Source organism: Schistocerca cancellata, chromosome 6 (genome assembly GCF_023864275.1).
Source record: "Schistocerca cancellata isolate TAMUIC-IGC-003103 chromosome 6, iqSchCanc2.1, whole genome shotgun sequence".
Classification (NCBI taxonomy): Eukaryota; Metazoa; Arthropoda; class Insecta; order Orthoptera; family Acrididae; genus Schistocerca; species Schistocerca cancellata.
The window spans coordinates 403,131,260-403,152,575 of record NC_064631.1 but is presented as its reverse complement, the minus strand read 5'-3'; the positions used below and the strand labels follow the sequence as shown (position 1 = coordinate 403,152,575).

The 21,316-nt window shown below is 43.8% G+C and overlaps 1 protein-coding gene across 1 annotated transcript in view; it reads right to left on the bottom strand.

The window, feature by feature from the left end:
- LOC126191214 (COBW domain-containing protein 1-like) overlaps positions 1-21,316 on the bottom strand; it is a 524,606-nt gene that overhangs the window by 103,213 nt on the left and 400,077 nt on the right. The window contains exons 10-11 of the mRNA XM_049932014.1: positions 16,258-16,315; positions 9,526-9,642 (exon numbers count right to left, since the gene is read on the bottom strand). Coding sequence (XP_049787971.1) covers positions 9,526-9,642; positions 16,258-16,315 — 175 coding nt within the window. The remainder of the gene's footprint in view (positions 1-9,525; positions 9,643-16,257; positions 16,316-21,316) is intronic.

Sequence of the window (21,316 nt, the reverse complement as noted above, 5' to 3'; positions counted from 1 at the left end):
ATCCACCTCAGTTACTCGACTCGCAGATATTTCAAAAACATTCGCACTATTCCATGGCTTACACTAGACACAGACAACTAAGGTACACTGATCCCATCCCCCAGGGGTAAGGGGTGGCGACAGGAAGGGCATCTGGCCATCCCTTAAAATTAACATACCACATCCGTTTAAACATAACAGCAGACCCCGCAAGTCAGGATTAATGCTTGGAAAGAGAGAAAGAGAGAGAGAGAGAGAGAGAGAGAGAGAGAGAGAGAGAGAGAGAGAAGTGCTTTTCACAGCAGTTATACTTAAATATACAGAGGTGATAAAAGTCATGGGACATCTCCAAATATTGTGTCATATCACCTTTTGCCCAGCGTAGTGCAGCAATTCGAGGTGGTGGCATGGACTCAACAAATCGCTGGAGGTCATCTGAAATGCTACCTCTATAGCCGTCGATAAGTGCGAGAGCGTCGGCGGTGCAGGATTTTGTGCACGAACTGACCTCTTGATTAAGTCCTATAAGTGTTCGATGAGATTCATGTCAGGTGATCTGGGTGGCCAAATCATTCGCTCGTAATTTCCAGAATGTTCTTCAAACCAATCGCAAACAACTGTGACTTGTTTGGGACCATGAAGTCCATGAATGGCTGCAGATGGTCTCCATGCAGCCAATCATAACCATTTCCAGCCAATGATTAGTTCTTCTGGAACATATGGCAAAGTCCATTCCGTGTAAACAGAGGCCACATCATTATGGAGCCACCACCAGCTTTCACAGCGCCTTGTTTAGAAACTGGGTACATGGCTTCCTGGGCTCTGTGTCACACTCAAACCCTACCACCAAGACTTATCAACTGAAATCAGGACTCATCTGACCAGGCCACGGTTTTCCAGTCGTCTAGGGTCAAACCGATATGGTACGAGCCCAGGAGATGCTTTGCAGACGATTTCGCGCTGTCAGCAGAGGCACTCACGTTGGTCGTCTGCACTATTAACGCCAAATTTCGATGCACTGTCCTAATGAATACGTTCGTCGTACATCCACATTGATTTCTGCGGTTATTTCACGCAGTGTTCCTTGTCTGTTAGCACTGACAACTATACGCAAACGCTGCTGCTCTCGGTCGTTAAGTGAATGCCGGCGGCCACTGCGTTGTTCGTGGTGACAGGTAATGTCTGAAATTTGGTATTCTCGGGACACTCTTGACACTGTCAATCTCAGAATAGTGAATTCACTGGAGATTTCCGTGATGGAATGTCCCATGCGTCTAGCGCCACCTAGCATTCCGCACTGAAAGTCTGTTAATTCCAGTCGTGCGGCCATAATCAAGCCGGAAACCTTTTAACATGAACCACCTGCGTACAAATGTCAGCTCCAACAACGTGCAGCCCTTTAATACCTTGTGTACGTGATACTACCAACATCTGCATATGTGCATATCGCTATCCCATGAATTTTGCCACCTCGGTGCATAATTCGAACGATTTCCTCGAGAGAACTTTGACTGCTACTGTGCCAAATTAAAACCATTGTTACAAAATATCGCACTCTCCCACTCTCCACTATTCAAATTCATCAAAACATTAAAATGCACGAATACAGGAGTAATATCGCCTTCAATGTAATATGTTATTTATGTCATTATGTTGCAGATGTTAATCTATTGTCCTCTCGCATCGCACACCGGCAGCAGGTCGTCAAATTTGCATACAGCACGAGGAGTAATCATAACGTTTCAACTATGACCTTTTTGTTTGTTTGCAGAGACATACCCACAGTCCTGGTACACTTTGCTTTACCCACGTCACAGAATCGTAGCCCGCCGCTAGAAGAGCCAAAATAAAATGGCGTAGCCCATCAATAAAGTTGGGTATCGTGCGATAGTAGTTTACGCCGGCAGCGGAATGGTTGCAGCTGTGTCAGTCCGCCATGATACCACGCAGAATATTCTGCTTATTCGGAAACTAATGCAGTTACAAGAATAATTTCTGCCACCAACAGGACAGAAATAGTCCTGTTTCATGTGGCTTCATCCGAAGAACGAGGCACCATGACAAAGTTGCTACCTCACCATGGAACTAATAGAAAGCACAGTGGTTGCCAGACGCAGCGATGAATGACAGAGGTCGGCGTAGACACGCTCTGAAAAGTTACCATACGCCGCTACTACTAAAGACTTATGCGCTCCGCACATGCAGCGACTCAAAAGCACCTCGATGTCGACATGAGTTTGTAATGGGTCTGCAGCGAATCACTTCGTGTGTAGTTAAATAGCACTCCGCAGACGACGCAACTGCAGAGTGACTCCCTCGTCAATCGCTTGCAATGTGTTGCCCATCAGTTGCCAGTGACGGCGCCCGCGCTGCCAAGCGAACTGAGTTGCGTCCTCCAACACAGCTCTGTATTGGTTTAATTTGAAGACGAAAGAGCAGGTTGTGAACATTAACTTAGCTTTGCAAATTAACTCGAAAAACATCCCATTTTATACAACCTACAAGCTCCTGGGCTACTGTAGAATACATTTGACAAAAAAATGGAGGTGCGAAGACGGAAAAGGATTTTATATGACATACAAAGTATACTGTACCTTTTTTTCTCATCAGTCTTCTGACTAGTTTGATGCGGCCCGCCACGAATTTCCCTCCTCTGCTAACCTCTCCAGCTCAGAGCAGCAATTTCAACTGACGTCTTCTCTTATTTACTGGATGTATTCCAATCTCTGTCTTCATTTACAGTTTTAAACTCGATAGTTCCTTCTAGTACCATGTAATTTACTCCGTGATGTCTTAACAGTGTCCTATCATCCTGCCACATCTTCTTGTCAGTGTTTTCCATACATTCCTTTCCTCGCCGATTCTGCGGAGAACCTCCTCATCCCTTACGTCAACAGTCCACCTAATTTTCAACATCCTTCTGTAGCACCACGTCTCAAATGCTTCGATTCTTTTTTGTTCCTGTTTTCCCAGAATGCATGTTTCACTACCATACAATGCCGTGCTCCTAACGTAGATTCTCATAAAATTCTCCCTCAAATTAAGGCCTATGTTTGATATCGGTAGACTTCTCTTGGTAAGGAGAGGTACAGTACATACACTGTTTAAAATAAAATTACCGTAATGTCAATGGAAGCAAATGTATAAGAAATCACAAGAAATTTTGTGTGACTATCTGCCTTTGTCATTCTGTCAAGTTACATTGTCAAGTGGAACCGAACAGTGAAAGGCCACAAATCTCCAGTACGTCTAACTACAATGGTGTCCAAAGACAAACGACTTAACAAGCACAAACAACCATCACATTTCCATGTACCGGTATATAAATTTCAAGATATTTTGGTTGTCAAAATAAAAGTAACGATGTGGTATGGTGGAAGAATTCAACTGCGCCAAATCACTGTATCACTGTTTAGCCGTTCCACAAAGACGTATGAATTTCGAATGTGTCTGTTACAGCTCCTTGCCTCATACATATAGCTTGCATCTACAACAAATATACATTTACATCTATATGGATACCCTGCAAATCACTCGTAAGTACTTAGCAGAGGGTTCATCGAATCACCTTCGCAAGAATTCTCTATTACCATATTCCACTTCCGAACAGGGAGCGGAAACAACTAACATCTGCGTCTTTCCGTGCGAGCTCTAATTTCCCTTATTTTATAATGACGATCGTTTCTCCCTATGTAGCTCGGCGTCAACAAAAAATTATCGCATTCGGAGGAGAAAGTTGGAGATTGAATTTTCTTGAGAAGATCCCGTCGCAACGAGAAACGACTTTGTTCACTCCAAATTCTGTATCATATCCGTCAGACTCTCTCTTCTATTTTTCGATAATGCAAAACATGCTACCCTTTTTTGCGCTTTCCCGATGTACTTCGTTAATCCTATCTGGTAAGGATCCCATACAGCACAGCAGTACTCCGAAAGAGGATGGACACGTGTAATGTAGGCAGTCTGCTTAGTAGATCTGTAGCACCTTATAAGTACTCCGTGAATAAAACGGTTTCCTTGGTTCGCCTATCCCACAACATTTTCTATGCGTTCTTTGCAATTCAAGTTGTTCGTAACTGTAATTCCTAGATATGGAGATGAATTTACGGCCTTTAGATTTTGTTGATTTATCGTGTAACCTATGTTTAACAGATTCATTTTAGCACTCATGTGGACGACCTCACACTTTTCATTATTTAGGGTCGACTACCAATTCAGATATCTTTTCTAAATCGTTTGCAGTTTGTTGTGATTTTCTGATGACTTTACTAAGCAGTAAACGACAACGTCATATCCAAACAACCTAAATCTGCTGCTCGGATTGTCTCCTAAACTGTTTATATTGATAAGGAACAGCAGAGGGCCTACAACATTACTTTGGGGAACACCAGAAATCATTTCCGTTTTACTCCATGACTTTCCGTCACTTACTACGAACTACGACCTCTCTGACAGGAATTCACGAATCCCGTCGCGTAACTGTCACTATATTCCATGAACACGCAATTTGATTACAAGCCGCTTGTTAGGTACGGTGTCGAAAGCTTTCTGGCAATCTCGAAATATGGAATCTGTCTGAAATCCCTTGTCGATAACACTCAATATTTCGTGCGAGTAAAGAGCTAGTTGTGTTCCACAAGAACGGTGTTTTCTAGATCCGTGTTGACTGTGTGTCAGTAGGCCGTTCTCTTCGAGGTAATTCATAATATTTCAACACAATATATGTTCCAAAATCCTGCTGAATATCGACGTTAATGATATTGGCCTGTAATTTCGTGGATTGTTCCTGTTGCCTTTCTTGAATATTGGTGTGACCTGTGCAACTTTCCGGTCTTTGGGCAAGGATCTTTCGTTGCGCGAGCGGTTCTATATGACTGTTAATACCTAACTGGTATACAGTCTGGACCGGAAGACTTGCTTTTATTAAGTGATTTAAGTTGATTCACTCCTCGGAGGGTATGTACTTCTAAGTTATTCATGTTGGCAGCTGTTCTTTATTAGAATTCTGGAATATTTACTTCCTCTTCTCTGATGAAGGAATTTCTGAAAGGCTGTGTTTAATAACCTTGCTTTAGCAGCACTATCATCGATACAATTTCCATGCCATCGCACGAAGAAGGCATTGTCGTGTCTTGACGCTACCATACTTTACTTACGACCAGAATCTCTTTGGATTTTTTGCCAGGTTTCGAGACAAGGCTTCGTTGTGGAAAGTATTACAAGTATCTCGCAATTTCGAGCTTCTGTAAAAGATCGCCAATTTTGGGAATTTTGCGTTCGTTTAAATTTTGCATAATTTTTTCATTGTCTTTGCAACAATGTTCTGACCTGTTTTGTGTACGATGCGGGATCAGCCCCTGTCGTTTAATAATTTATTTGATGTAAATCTGCCGGCCGGACTGGCCGAGCGGTTCTAGGCGCTACAGTCTAGAACCGAGCGACCACTACGGTCGCAGGTTCGAATTCTGCCTCGGGCATGGATGTGTGTGATGTCCTTAGGTTAGTTAGGTTTAAGCAGTTCTAAGTTCTAGGGGACTGATGACCTCAGAAGTTAAGTCCCATAGTGCTCAGAGCCATTTGAACCATTTGATATAAATCTCTCAACTGCTGTCGATACGCCGGCCGCGGTGGTCTAGTGGTTCTAGGCGCGCAGTCCGGAACCGCGGGACTGCTACGGTCGCAGGTACGAATCCTGCCTCGGGCATGGATGTGTGTGATGTCCTTAGGTTAGTTAGGTTTAAGTAGTTCTAAGTTCCAGGGGACTGATGACCACAGAAGTTAAGTCCCATAGTGCTCAGAGCCATTTGAACCATTTTGCTGTCGGTACTATTACTTTGAATTCAAGCGACATCTAATCTATACTTACAATGCTAATTTAAAAGGAGTAAAGATTGTCTCTCAGGAAGGCGTCAACTGAATTTTTATATGCTTTTTTGAATAAATATATTTTTCGTTTATTTTTGGAGGATTTTGGAGTTACTGTTTTCAGTCTCGCTACGACAACCCTGTGTTCATTAATCCCTTTATCCGTTTTGATTCTCTTTGTTAGCTCAGGATTATTTGTAGCTAAGAGGTGAAGTATGTTTTCCAAACCGTTTACTATTCGCATGGGCTCATGAACTAAACTGCTCGAAATAATTTTCGGAGAATGCGTGTAGCGCAATTTTGGTAGATGTTTAAAGCGTACCTCCGGATTTAAACATGTATTTTCGCCAATTTATCGAAATTAAATTTAAGTCACCTACAACTACAGTTGTATGAGTCGGGTACGTGTTTGAAATCAGACTCAAGTTTTCTTTGAACCTTTCAGCAATTGTATCCTCTGAGTTGGGAAGTCGGTAAAAGAATCCAATTATTATTTTATTCCGGTTGACAAGAATGACCTCTCTCCATACTAACTCAAAGGAATTATTTACTTCTATTTCTTCATACGATAAACTACGTTTAACAGCAACAAACACACCATCGCCTACTGTATTTAGCCTATTCTTACTGAACGCCGTTGGGTCATTCACAAACAATTTCGGCTGAACTTATGTCCGGCTTTGGCCAGCTTTAGGGACCTATAACGATTTGAGCATCAGGGCTTTCTGGCTCTGAGCACTATGGGACTTAACATCTGTGGTCATCAGTCCCCTAGAACTTAGAACTACTTAAACCTAAGGACATCACACACATCCATGCCCGAGGCAGGATTCGAACCTGCGACCGTAGCAGTCGCGCGGTTCCGGACTGCAGCGCCAGAACCGCACGGCCACCGCGGCCGGCCCTTACAAAAGAAGGGAGTGCCGCTCACCCTACTCTGCAATCATCGCCGAAGACGGCAGCATCGTCTTATTAAAGAGCCAGCAGCGCGAGAGTTGTATTAAAATTTGGAAATTTGTGGTAAGATCTTATGGGACCAAACTGCTGAGGTCATCAGTCCCGAAGCTTACGCACTACTTAATCTATCTTAAACTAACTTACGCTAAGCACGACACACATACCCATGTCCGAGGGAGAACTCGAACCTCCGACGGGGGGAGCCACGCGAACCGTGACAGTGTGCCAATAGACCACGCGGCTACCCCGCGCGGCAGTTGTATTACACAGAGCTAAGTAACCAAGTTTATAGTCAGTCGAACATTGACAGAAGAGGCTATTATTTTGTACTATATCAAGTGATACGTTACTGTTCAGTGACATTTACAGATATTCACAGACTGTCCTGTGAACATGGACTGTTTAAAATTAAGTGTTTAATCCTGTTGAAATTATAAAAAAGTGATAGAATACATTGTGCGTGTGTTGTATCCACTCGGCCTCCTCCAGAAGCCAATGTAAGAACCCACCACAGTGCAGACGAGTGTTTCTTCGGCCAGCACAACACTGCTCATGTACGAACTCACGGACGGGAGTCGTCACTGGCACTGAAGCGAAGTTCTGATCACATATTGTAGCGGATAAAAGATAGTCGCAAGTGCCAATACCAACCATCCTATAACCCCAATCCTGAATTAATACTTTTCACGGGCAGCGCTCTTTCTGATTGAGGCATTCGTGAACGTATCGCGAACTGCCTTTAACCTTACACTTACCTCTAGCTCCTTTCCGTGTAGGGCACGTGTCCAGGTCCAGGTCCCACAATGGCGGAAAAATTTTAGGGTCTCACAAATGAACAATGTAACATTTACTATTTCTACGACTTTCCACGATCGCTGCGCTCCCTTGTTCTGACTGTCTAGTAGTTGGAAACCATTTGGCTTCTAGTATTTTATGTCAGACACCTGTCAACCTAAAGACTGTAGCAGCCGTAATATAGTGACTGTCGTATTGGGATGTATGTATGCGTATTTATTACAAAATGCTGAGTCGCAGGCGCTACCTACAACTTCTCTGGAACAAAAAGTCACAGTATATGGCGAATAATGTGTACTTTCCATTATTTTAGATATCTGGAATGAAACACAAAGCGTATGTGTAGTGCCACCACTGCATGAGGGAGGTGGTGCATGTAAACGCCCGCCACATCGCTCCTTCGTCGGCGGCAGTCTTTGGAGTGGACAGAGTTTATTTTTCCCTTACAACTTCTTCCCTTAGCGATCAGTAAAAGCTGAACAAGAGGTGCTACACTGAGGAATAAAAATATTTCACAAAAGACCACAGCGTATACACTACCAAATAAACATCCCTACTGGTCGGAAAGAACATTATGACCACCGACCTATAATCAATGTCAGCCAGTCCCGGCGATAGCAGCGTCACCTGACGAGGGATGACGGCTAGTCAGACACACGCACGGCGCACGTATTATCAGTGAGCGTGCAGTCCATGTGTAGAATGGGGACGGCGAGCTATCTATATGGGTTTGACCGAGGGCAGATTGTAATGGCCTAGACCCTATAGGCTCGGCGCGAGCATTTGGGAAACTGCATACTTGTCGGGTGTTCGAGAAGTGCTGTGGTAAATGTCTTCAAGACGTAGCGAAACCAAGATGAAACCACGTCCAGACGTTGTGGGGTTGGGCGGCCACGCCTCATTACAGATGTCGGACGTCGTAGGCTGGGCAGACTGGTAAAACAGGACAGGCCGCCAACTGTTGCGGAACTAACACCAGACTTTAATGCTGGACAGATTGCAACTGTGTTTGAATACACAGTACAGCGAACACTCGTAACGATGGATCTCCGCAGCCGACGACTCAGGCTTGTGCCAATCACGACATCAGCAACAACTGAAAGGGCACGTGACCATCGGTACTGGACGTTGGCACAGTGGCACAGCGTTGCATCCCACTACAGACCTCATCATGCCGATGGGAGGGCGTGAATCCGTCGTCTTCCAGGCGGGCAGCTCCTTGACACCTGTCCTGTGGGACGGAGAAAAGTTGGCGGCGGCTCCTGCATGCTCTGTGGAACGTCCATGTGGGCATCTTTGGGTACAATGGAGCTCGTGCAAGGCCCTACGACGCCTACGAGTATCGTACACTGATTGCAGAACACATACACCCCTTCATGACGATCATGTTTCCCGACGGCAGTGACAGTTATCAAGACGATAATGCGCCATGTCACAAGGACAAGAGTGTGTTGGCTCGAGGAACACAGTGGCGAGTTCCAATGCACGTGCAAGCCACCCAGCTCGCCAGATCTGAACCCGATCGAATACATCTGGGGTGTAATGGAACGTGTCGTCACTCATCGTCCCCTTCTCCAGAATTTACGAGATTTAGGTGACTTGAGTATGCAGATGTGCTGTCAACTCCCTCCAGCGACCTACCAAGACCTCATTGCTTCCACGCCACGACGTGACACCCCTGTTATTCGTGACAAAGGAGGGCATACTGGCTATAAGGTAGGTGGTCATAATTTTCTGGCTGATCAGTGTGTATGTGAAACCACGAAACCTACATAGGTTTGACAAATAGTAGGCGATAGGCGTTTTAAAGACAAATGGCAGCTGTAGTGGAGGAAACGACAGGAGACGAAAGATCTTCCTGCTGCCTGTAGTGGTACTTAGGTTGTCTCTCATTCTTGTAAAGAGGGTCTTCGAGGACTGGGTGCTTACCTTCATTCTGATGATGTCTGCACCAGTAGCCTTCTCCCACAGAAGAGCTTGTACGAACGCATCCAGCGCGGAACGTTCCAAGGTAATGGGGAACTCCAGCGTCAGGGTACGGACAGACTGCAAGCAAATTAAACTTGTGTAATCACTTGTTGCATCTTTCCATAATTACATTCTTTTGTAAGAAGGTATCTTTCTATATTAGTATTCTTAAATTAGGTAAAGCGGAAATAAGTTGCTGTTTTCATTACACAAATGTCTACGTCCTCGATGAAAGTATGACAAGCGGCACCGTTGTTTGTGGTTTAGCTTTAAAGAAACGCTTCCTCCATCTACTACCAAACTCTCTTACTACAACAATGGAACCAGTCTGTGTTGTAGTCGTTGTTTCATAAGCAATGGCTGTTCATCTAATGTGGAGATTCACGGGTGGATCTGTTTGAAGCTATCGTTCAAGACAAAATTGTATAATTTTTCTTTGAATCATCAAAATCACCACGGATAGATAACTGGCAAACACGCCAAACATAATGGGAAATTCTTCGATAGGACTACTCAGTATCTCAAAGGACCACACAACACGACCTCTGAGATAGTAATTTAATTGCGTGAATCGCTATGTCCACTCCATACAGGCATGTATTAACTACGCTACTACGACTTACTACGACACAACAGTTCACTCTTTCAGTTGCCATAGTCTCAGTGGTATCATGCTCTTGACATGTTCCTGTTCTGTCCACAGCATGGTGCCTTACACACTGTCTTTACTTCGTACTTATTTTTTTATTTTTTATTTTTGAGTCATCAGTCTTCTGACTGGTTTGATGCAGCCCGTCATGAATTCCCCTCCTGTGCCAACTTTTTCATCTCAGGGTACCTATTACAGCTTCCCCTACAGTTTTTACCCTCTACAGCCCTCTCTGGTACCACGGAAGTAATTCCTTGATGTCCTAACAGATGTACTATCATCCTGCCCTTCCTTATTGGCAGTGTTTTCCATGTATTTCTTTCGTCGTCTTCAACATTCTTCTCGAAAACATATCTTAAATCCTTAGATTCTCTTCTGTTCCGGTTTCCCCACAGTCCATGTTTCACTACCATGCAATGCTGTACTTCAAACGTACATTCTCCGAAATTTCTTCCTCAAATTAAGGTCTACGTTTGATACTATTAGACTTCTGTTGGCCATGAATGCCCTCTTTACCAGTGCTTGTTTACTTTTGATGCCCTCCTTGAGATCATGTAATTCTTCTTCACTTTCACTCAGGGTAGCAATCTCAGCAGCGAAGCTTATCATTCACATTCTTTCACCCTGAATTTTAATCTCACTCTTAGACCTTTCTTTTATTTCCTTTATTGCTCCTTCAATGTACAGAGTGAACAGTAGAAGCGAATGAACTGCACCCTGTCTTACATCCTTTTTAATCCTAGCACTTCGTTCTTAGTCTTCCACTTTTATTGTTTGCTCCTGGCTCTTGTACACTCCTGGAAATTGAAATAAGAACACCGTGAATTCATTGTCCCAGGAAGGGGAAACTTTATTGACACATTCCTGGGGTCAGATACATCACATGATCACACTGACAGAACCACAGGCACATAGACACAGGCAACAGAGCATGCACAATGTCGGCAATGCAGGCTGCTATTCTCCCATGGAGACGATCGTAGAGATGCTGGATGTAGTCCTGTGGAACGGCTTGCCATGCCATTTCCACCTGGCGCCTCAGTTGGACCAGCGTTCGTGCTGGACGTGCAGACCGCGTGAGACGACGCTTCATCCAGTCCCAAACATGCTCAATGGGGGACAGATCCGGAGATCTTGCTGGCCAAGGTAGTTGACTTACACCTTCTAGAGCACGTTGGGTGGCACGGGATACATGCGGACGTGCATTGTCCTGTTGGAACAGCAAGTTCCCTTGCCGGTCTAGGAATGGTAGAACGATGGGTTCGATGACGGTTTGGAAGTACCGTGCACTATTCAGTGTCCCCTCGACGATCACCAGTGGTGTACGGCCAGTGTAGGAGATCGCTCCCCACACCATGATGCCGGGTGTTGGCCCTGTGTGCCTCGGTCGTATGCAGTCCTGATTGTGGCGCTCACCTGCACGGCGCCAAACACGCATACGACCATCATTGGCACCAAGGCAGAAGCGACTCTCATCGCTGAAGACGACACGTCTCCATTCGTCCCTCCATTCACGCCTGTCGCGACACCACTGGAGGCGGGCTGCACGATGTTGGGGCGTGAGCGGAAGACGGCCTAACGGTGTGCGGGACCGTAGCCCAGCTTCATGGAGACGGTTGCGAATGGTCCTCGCCGATACCCCAGGAGCAACAGTGTCCCTAATGTGCTGGGAAGTGGCGGTGCGGTTCCCTACGGCACTGCGTAGGATCCTACGGTCTTGGCGTGCATCCGTGCGTCGCTGCGGTCCGGTCCCAGGTCGACGGGCACGTGCACCTTCCGCCGACCACTGGCGACAACATCGATGTACTGTGGAGACCTCACGCCCCACGTGTTGAGCAATTCGGCGGTACGTCCACCCGGCCTCCCCCATGCCCACTATACGCCCTCGCTCAAAGTCCGTCAATTGCACATACGGTTCACGTCCACGCTGTCGCGGCATGCTACCAGTGTTAAAGACTGCGATGGAGCTCCGTATGCCACGGCAAACTGGCTGACACTGACGGCGGCGGTGCACAAATGCTGCGCAGCTAGCGCCATTCGACGGCCAACACCGCGGTTCCTGGTGTGTCCGCTGTGCCGTGCGTGTGATCATTGCTTGTACAGCCCTCTCGCAGTGTCCGGAGCAAGTATGGTGGGTCTGACACACCGGTGTCAATGTGTTCTTTTTTCCATTTCCAGGAGTGTATATACTGTATACTACCCGTCTTTCCCTACATCTTACGCTTATTTTTCTCAGAATTCGAGTATAACCTCCCACTATCCGTGTCCAAAGTACATATGGTATCGATCATTTCCTGTGTCACGTCTCCAGATGTGTTCATTTATCATTTTCTCTGTGTGCTATTATTGGAAGTTGAGCAGTGTCGAACAAATCTCAAGCCATCATCGTAGGAATATCCATATTTTCAAATACGTCACTGCCGACGAAACTGCAACATCCACGAATTCTATATGCAACAATAGGACGTCAGTTTTTCGGCTGACACCAAATGTCTGAGATGCTGAGGAACTGGAAACTGTTACAAATACATCGTACAAGGTTAAAAATTGTAGTTCTGACAAAGGCGCTTAACATGCGCCAGTTTGGAATCATACTTCATTCTGACTGCTCAAATGTGTACTACAAGACTTCTCAAAACAGTACTGTTTTCGTGGAGCACGTAATTATTCGGAGTAATTGAGCGGCGAGCATTATTTGTGAGACTTTAAAAAATAATATTATTTACTACTTTGTACCGAAAGAATACTGGTGATAACTGAAGGTCCATCTGAATCAACTGACAGAATAATGCACCACTCCCGTTGCTTGAATGACAAAATTAACGGCGATTCTGGTCAGGTATTTCGTGATTAGTGCGTTAATTCCCATAAATAGAAGTTTTTGATGGTTGAACTCCGCCACTTGCACCAGATGTGACACACTAGACACTCACTCAGTACTGTTCAGATACTGCAGATGTGACACACCACAGACGGATGAGGCCTGATTAGGGTAGATCCCAGATTGGTCTGACAATAGGTCCTAGTGTATTTAACAGCTCGAGTGGGATTTGGGATGTTTGGATAACCGTGCCAGAAAGGTTCAAAGCAATTATTTCGCCTGTGACTGCCCTCATGGGCAATTAGGTATGTTGCTCCATTAAATGAAAGAGTTCCAGCTGTGTCTACAAACGCGGGCACCCAACTCATAGAACCTTAATGGTGTGCTTCTGGGTGTTCTGCTGAGTTCCTGTTTCCATTTTATGCACAATATTTCTAAAACCGATCCAGCCGTCTTCATCACGTGCTGTGACTTTTGCTGTGACGTGTACTCGCCGCCTGGACTTCAACCAAATTATGAATTATTGTTCATCTCACGCCGATATTTATAGCTTGAGTTCGATTCTCGACGACCGCTACGCCCTTTAATGCTCCTTTGTTTTTCAGAAGCCTTACTGATACTCCCTCAAACGCTCATTTTCTCAGCGATTCTCAGCTCTGGTGTATGTGACAGTTGACGAGATCTTAACAAATTGTGTGCCCGACCACAAACTGTGTTTAACTTGAAACCTGTTTATATTCCGTTTTCCGAAATATTTATTTCCATAGATTGCTTAATTACGCTGTCCAAGAAGCTTGGTTTTTGCACTACAATACTGGTCTCATCGTATCTTCATATATATGCCAAACAGTCCAAAGAATTTTAGACCAATCGCACTACTGGGCTACCTTTACAAATTGCCACAGAGAATGATTTTAAACCGTCTCTTACGTGTTATTGATCTCTCTCTTGTACCTCAGAAAGTTGGGTTCCACCCTGGTAAAAGCTTCACAGGACAATTACTCGGTCTTACACAGTTCACAGAAGATGTTTTTGAAGTCTGTAAGGTGACAGGAGTGGTATTTGTGGACTTGACAGCGGCGTAAGACACCATCAACCGCCAGTAACTGTTAAATATGGTCTACAAGATAACTAAGGATTTCAGCCTCACCAGGTTCGTCACCATTCTTCTGCAGCCGAAGATTATTCATTTACCTCTAAGGACTGCCTAGCCGATGGAGGCTGCAGAAAAACGGCCTTCCCCAGGGAAGTGTGTTGGCTCCATTTCTGTTTAATATGTATCCTAACGACCAACCCCTAGCCCCCGATTACAGGATTTTCTTGTATGCTGATGATCTAGCACTGGCAACTCATAGCACGACTTCGATTCAATAGAAATCACCCTAAAGAGTGCTCTTGAAGATCTATCAAAACTCTACAGAATAAACCAGCTTAAATCAAACACATCATAGACACAAGTGTGCGCTTTCCACCTGATAAAGAGGGAAAACACCTGCAAGTTAAAAATAGAATGGTCAGGGGTTAAATTGGAACAGTGTGACACTCCAAAATACCTGGGAATAAAATTTGACAGATCTCTAATGTTCAAAAAACACTGCACGAATTTCAAATCAAAATTCTCCACCAGGGAACAATCTACCGAGAGAACTGGCCGGATTACAGTGGGGCAGTCAAGCCCAAACTATCCAAACTTCTGCAATGGCATTATTCTGCTCCGCTGCAGAGTATGCCTGTTCTGTATGGTGTAAGTAACACACGCCAAAAAGGTGGATATTGCGCCAAGCTACACATGCACAATTATAACAGGCTGCTTGTAATCAACTCCAGTCGAATGGTTCTACCAGCTTGCAGGAATTGCACCACCTCCTGTTCGAAGAGATATAGCAGCAAACAGGGAAAGAACGACACTGGAGCAGGGGAAAAAAATCGTATCCCATGCATGGGCAACAATCCTACTCACAACGACAAAGATCAAGGAAAAGTTTCCTTAGAACATCAGAGAAACTAACAACTACTGATGAAGGACCCAGGCTGCAACTACGGAGTGCTGAGAACATCCCATCCTCCTGGTTGTGAAAGATTTTCAGAATGTTTACCTCCTGATCATGATGAGATTGGACAATCTGAAGTCCCTGAATAGGCTGAGGTCTGGAGTGGGCAGATCACGGGTTAACCTGGCAAGATGGGGATACACTGAAGAAAACAAAACCCATTTGGCTGTGAAGAAGGACAGACTGTTGAACATATGTCGATTGCGTCCAGCCACATGCACAGAACATGAGTTTCACCAGGCAACGGAAAATGCACTGGAAGCGGCCAAATTTTGGTAAAAATTATATAAACTGTGTTGATCTGTCAACAATTGTAGAAACTGTGTTTCATGTATGTTTCTGACACGAGAATAATAATAATAATAATAATAATAATAATAATAATAAAAAGTCATATTTTCATTTCATAATAGTCGAGGCACTGCTCGGCGACAACTGATTTGCTTCTTTCTTTCCACGAAATATGTGAAACATATGCATGCGGTACATAACTTGCTTTCAGAGACATAGATTGTCTTTAACGTTACACAGGTGACTTTCTATGTAAACCGAAGGAAGCCAAATACATTGGGTGCTATTTTATGGCATCAATCACGTCGAGAAAACCCGAGAGATCATTTCGTAAAACCTGAGCTAATCTTTTATATGGTTATGGTTTTTATATTATACGTTTCGAGCCTACAGAACCGGTGTTGTATGTTGGTAGTGATTCCCTCTGAAAGTTCTCTGACCACATTTCTTCTTCGTGTAAGTTTTATATTCATCTCCAAATCCGCCTAGAGTAGTTTTAGGTCGCTATGACATTTACAGTCAGAAGTACTATATTCTTTCGTTAAAAAGTGATGCTTAACTATCTTTTACTGTACATTTATGGGGGGCGGGGTTTAATAAATAGAACACGTTTCTTACCTTATTAGCACAGTATTAGTAACCTTACTTTGATAGTTACTGCTTAAACGAACACGCATTCATCGGCGGAGCGAAACTGAAGAAATATTAAGAGCTCAGAGGACAACGCGAAAAAAAGATGGTTGCACACCACATTCAAAAACCAAAAGTAAATATCACTAAGTAAATTATACCTCAGATAACTGTAAAAAAATACTTAGTCGATTCTGGAGAGAATTCAGATAATACAGTCTATAATTTAATGATAAAACTTCAGTACAGACCTGGCTGATGTGGGGAATTTTGCTGAATCGCTCCACAGTTTCAGCGACTTCTCGCAACCTGCAACACAGTTTACAAACGCTATAATTAGTAGATATCTTCAGTTTAAAATTTTAAAGCCATGTTATGTCTTCAAAAACTCTCTTAATGTTAAAAGGATTAAGCGATACAAAAGTACATAACAGTGGCATCCGTAGCGAGTACTCTCCGACTTAACTTTGAGAAATTTAAGCAGCAATACGTTGAAACTGAAAAAAAGCAGTCTAACTTTTAAAACAAAAAGCGTAGCAACCTCGTGATAACCAATTGTAAACAAAGTAAAAAAGTCGTCAAACGAATCAACAATGATCGGTAGCAAAATATTTCAATCCCTACATTACCACCGTTAATACAACCGTTCATTGCTATCGAAGATTTGTCTAAATCGAAGTCGAAAACAGGAATACTCGCACAAAACCGATCCACCGAATTACGAGAATACAGCCATAACCATATTTTGTACGTTCGCAATATTTCGGCTGTAAAAGCACTGGAGTGATCGGACAGACTCACGGTTTAGGGCTAAATGGCTCTGAGCACTATGGGACTCAACTTCAGAGGTCATCAGTCCCCTAGAACTTAGAACTACTTAAACCTAACTAACCTAAGGACATCACACACATCCATGCCCAAGGCAGGATTCGAACCTGCGACCGTAGCGGTCTCGCGGTTCCAGACTGTAGCGCCTAGAACCGCACGGCCACTCCGGCCGGCGGTTTAGGGCTCCCGCCCGCCTTACATACCGGCAGGTATATGTGTACATGACAATTTGTGGTCGATGAAATTCCATAAAGGCAGCAGAGATATATACTCCAGCGACCCTTCTGTGAATGAAGATGTTTTACAAATTCTGGCCGACAGGGTGACCGTACCGTCGTCAATAAGAGTAGTTGAGGTCTACTGTCCGAAGATTGGTTTGATGCAGCTCTCGATGCTACTCTATTCCGTGAAAGCTTCTTCCTCTTCTTCGAATAACTACGCCGACTTACATCCTGCTGAATCCGCAGGATCTCTTGCTCTCCCTCTACAAGTTTTACCCCCACACTTCCCTCCAATGCGAAATTGGTGATACCTTGACGCCTCGGAATGTGTCTTCTAGTCAAGCTGTGCCACAAATGTCTTTTCTCCAAAATTCTATTTAGTGCTTCCTCATTAGTTACGTGATCTAGCCACCTACTCTTAAGCATCTGTAGAACAACTTTTCTAAAGCTTCTCTTCTCTTATTGTCTGAATTGTTTATCGTCCATATTTCACTTCCATACACGCCTACACTCCATACAAAAAATTTCAGGAAAAACTTCGTAACGCTTGAATGTATATTCGATGGTAGCAAATTTCTTTTCTTCAGAAACACTTTTCTTGTCATTGCTAGTCTACATTTTATATCCTATCTACTTCGGCCATCATCAGTTATTTTGTTGCCCAAATAGCAAAACTCATCTATTACTTTAAATGTCTCGTTTTCTAATCTAATTTCCTCAGCATCACCTCATTTAATTCGATTACATTCCGTTATCCTTGTTTTTCTTTTGCTGATCTTCACCTTATATCCTCCTCTCCAGACACTTTCCATTCCGTTCAACTGCTCTTCCAAGATCTTTGCTGTCTCTGACAGAATTACGATGTCATCGACAAACCACAGAGTTTTTATGTCTTCTCCCTGGACTTCAATTCCTACTCCAAATTTTTCTTTGGTTTCCTTCACTGCTTGCACAATGTACAGATTGAATAACATTGATTTTATCTCACTCCCTTCTCGGCCACTGCTTCCCTTTCATGTCCCCTCGACTACTATAACTGCCGTCTGGCTTCTGTACAAGTTGCAAAAAGCCTTTCGCTTCCTGTGTTTTACCCCTGTTACCTTCAGAATGTCAAACGCAGCATTCTACTCACTATTGTGAAAAGCTTTCTCTAAGTCCACAAATGCCATAAATGTAGGTTTGTCTTTTCTTAACCCATCTTCTAAGGTTAGTCCAAGGGACAGTACAGCCTCGCGTGATTCTACATTTCTCCAAAAATCAAACTGATGTTCCCCGAGGTCGGCTTTTAGCAGTTTTTCCATTCTTCTTTAAAGAACTCGTGTTAGTATTTTTCAAACTGTTAATTCCGTAATATTTACACCTGTCAGCACCTGTTATCTTTTAAATTTGAATTTTTACGTTCTTCTTGAAGTCTGAGCGTATTTCCTCTGTCTCATATATCTTCCATGGAAGAGGTTTGTCATGGCTGGCCCTTCCAAGGCTGTCAGTAGTTCTGACGGGATGTCGTCTACTCCTGGGGCACTGTCGCGACTTAGGTCTTTCAGTGCTTTGTCAAATTATTCTCGCAGTAACTTATCTCCCATCTCATGTTCATGTACATCCTCTTCAATTTCCATAATATTGCCTTCACGTTCATCTCCCTTGTGTAGACTCTCTATATACACCCTCAACCTTCCAGTTTTCCCTTCTTTGCTTAGGACTGGTTTTTCATCTGAGTTCTTGATATTCATACAGTCGCTTCTCTTTCCTCCAAAGACCTCTTTCATTTTCTTGTATATGAATTACCAACTGCCAAAGCCAGATTTCGCATGTTCTGAAAGGTTAAAATCGTCTTCACCATTAATCAAATCGTACGTCAAACGTATTTCAGTAGCTTCCTTGAAAACTGAATCCCAGAGGAATGAAACAGATGTTAAAATCGGAACGTTCCGTAGTCCATAGTATGGCTAACCTGCAAGCAGTGCTCGGCTATCGCAGATTATGGAAAATTTGGAAATTTGTAGTAAGGTCTTATGGGACCAAACGGCTAAGGTCATCGGTCCCTACGCTTACACACTACTTAATCTAACTTAAACTAACTTACGCTAAGGACAACACACACACCCATGCCCGAGGAAGGACTCGAACCTCCGACGGGGGATGCCGCGCGAACCGTGGCAAGGCGCGGCTACCCCGCGCGGTTACCGCAGATTTATCAGGCTGCAGCAGCCGAGAATAGCGTCAATGTTTGACGCAACGGACAGTACGTCCGATGTACCACAAACCACACTGAACGGGAAACTTATACACGCCTGCTTTCTGCAGAATCAAGTCATTCTTCACAGGGCCAAAGACAGTGGCTACCTTTGGTGCTGAGAGAAAAAACAATCCTGACTTTACGCACTTTAAATACGGCAGCGCCTGAAAAACTCGAACTTCATATTCAGAAAGTATTTTAGTCGATGCCCCCTTTCGAAACTCATACTTTGCAGTCAATCACAGACATAAAGAATAAAAAGCGTTGAGATTTCGTAACAGGAATTTAAAGTGCGTTTGTTGCAGATTGTGCAATTCGTGCCGTTACTTGTCAGTACCGTTACAGACGTAGGTGATGAAACAGTGGTATCATAACAATAGATGGAATGATAATAATATAACGTTTACTACAAATCTAAAATTACGGATTCAAAAGATGGTTGAAGCATGTATGAGACGACTATACGCCTCAAGTGGGAACAACTGACAATGGACTTTGTAGCTTTAATGGCTCACACAATTATTCTGCAACAGATTGAAGATGACTAACGACAAGTTTATGATGTACGGGTGGAGTAAATTCTACAGTACACTGTCTAAGGCTCATGTAGCTACTTGCCTAGCATCAAATAACGTTCCGACTAGTACTCGGAACATATAGGATGAATACTTATGAAGTGCATATTTTGCATTTACTACATCCTGAAAAAAATCAGAGACGGTAAAAATTCATTGTGAGTGTTAAATCTTTGTTTGAAATTATTCTCACAGGAAATAATACAGGGCGTTTCAAAAAGAAAGAGCAGATTTCAAACATTTATTTCTCAAAAACTACAAATGATAGAAACACAATTCCAACGGTCCTTCACTCAATATGAGTACCAAATGTTACACAACAAATATCAAAACTGTACCTCAATATGAGCACCATTTGTTACACGACAAATATCAAACCGGTATCTCATTTCTTGCCACACACGACGCAACTGGTCTTTAGTTACCGAATTCACGGCCGCAACAATTCGATGTCGTACCTCTTGAAGAGTAGCGGGCATAGGTGGGACATAAACACAGTCCTTTATGTACCCCCACAAATAAAAATCGCAGGGAGTAAGGTCTGGTGACCTGGGAGGCCACAGACGATGACATTGATCTTGTGCTCCTGCTCTTCCAATCCACCGTCCTGGAATGGTGTTATTTAGGTACCGTCGTACAGGTTCAGAGAAGTGTGGTGGGGCGCCATCTTGCATGAAGATGAAGTGATTTGAATCTTCCTGAAGTTGAGGAAATAGCCAGTTTTCTAACATGTCCAGGTAAATGGTTCCTGTGATAGTTTTCTCCATGAAAAAGAAAGGTCCATAAACTTTGTTTACCGAAATTGCACAAAAGACGTTAACCTTTGGTGAGTCTCTTTCATGTTGAATAACGTCCCTCGGAGTTTCACTCGCCCAAATTCGTACGTTATGCCGATTAACTTTACCAGAAATGTGAAACGTTGATTCATCTGAAAAAATTAATCGTTCGGCAAAATTGTCCTCTTCCATGTCCTGTAGAATTGCAGTTGAAAATTCGAACCTTTTGTTGTGGTCGTCAGGACGCAATGCTTGCAATAACTGCAGTTTGTACGGCTTCATGTGCAGACGGTTACTCAGAACGCGCCATACCGTTGTTTTAGACATGTTTAGTTCGTGACTTGCCCGTGTCGTGGATTTTCTAGGGCTCCTTTCGTAAGCTGCACGGACACGCTCGACATTTTCATCCGATGTGCGTGGACGACCCGTGCTTTTTCGCTTGCAGATGCAACCATCTTCTACGAATCTGTGATGCCACTCATAAATTTGCTTATGACGAGGCGGCTGTTTGTTGAATTGACGGCGGAATGCACGTTGCACACCAACAATGGACTCTAACTTTGCAAATTGCAGCACACAAAATGATCGTTCCTGTGGTGTCGTCGCCATTTTCCTACAAACAAACGCCAGCGCCACTGCGGATTTGCATGGAACTTCTGCGCGGACCATTGAAA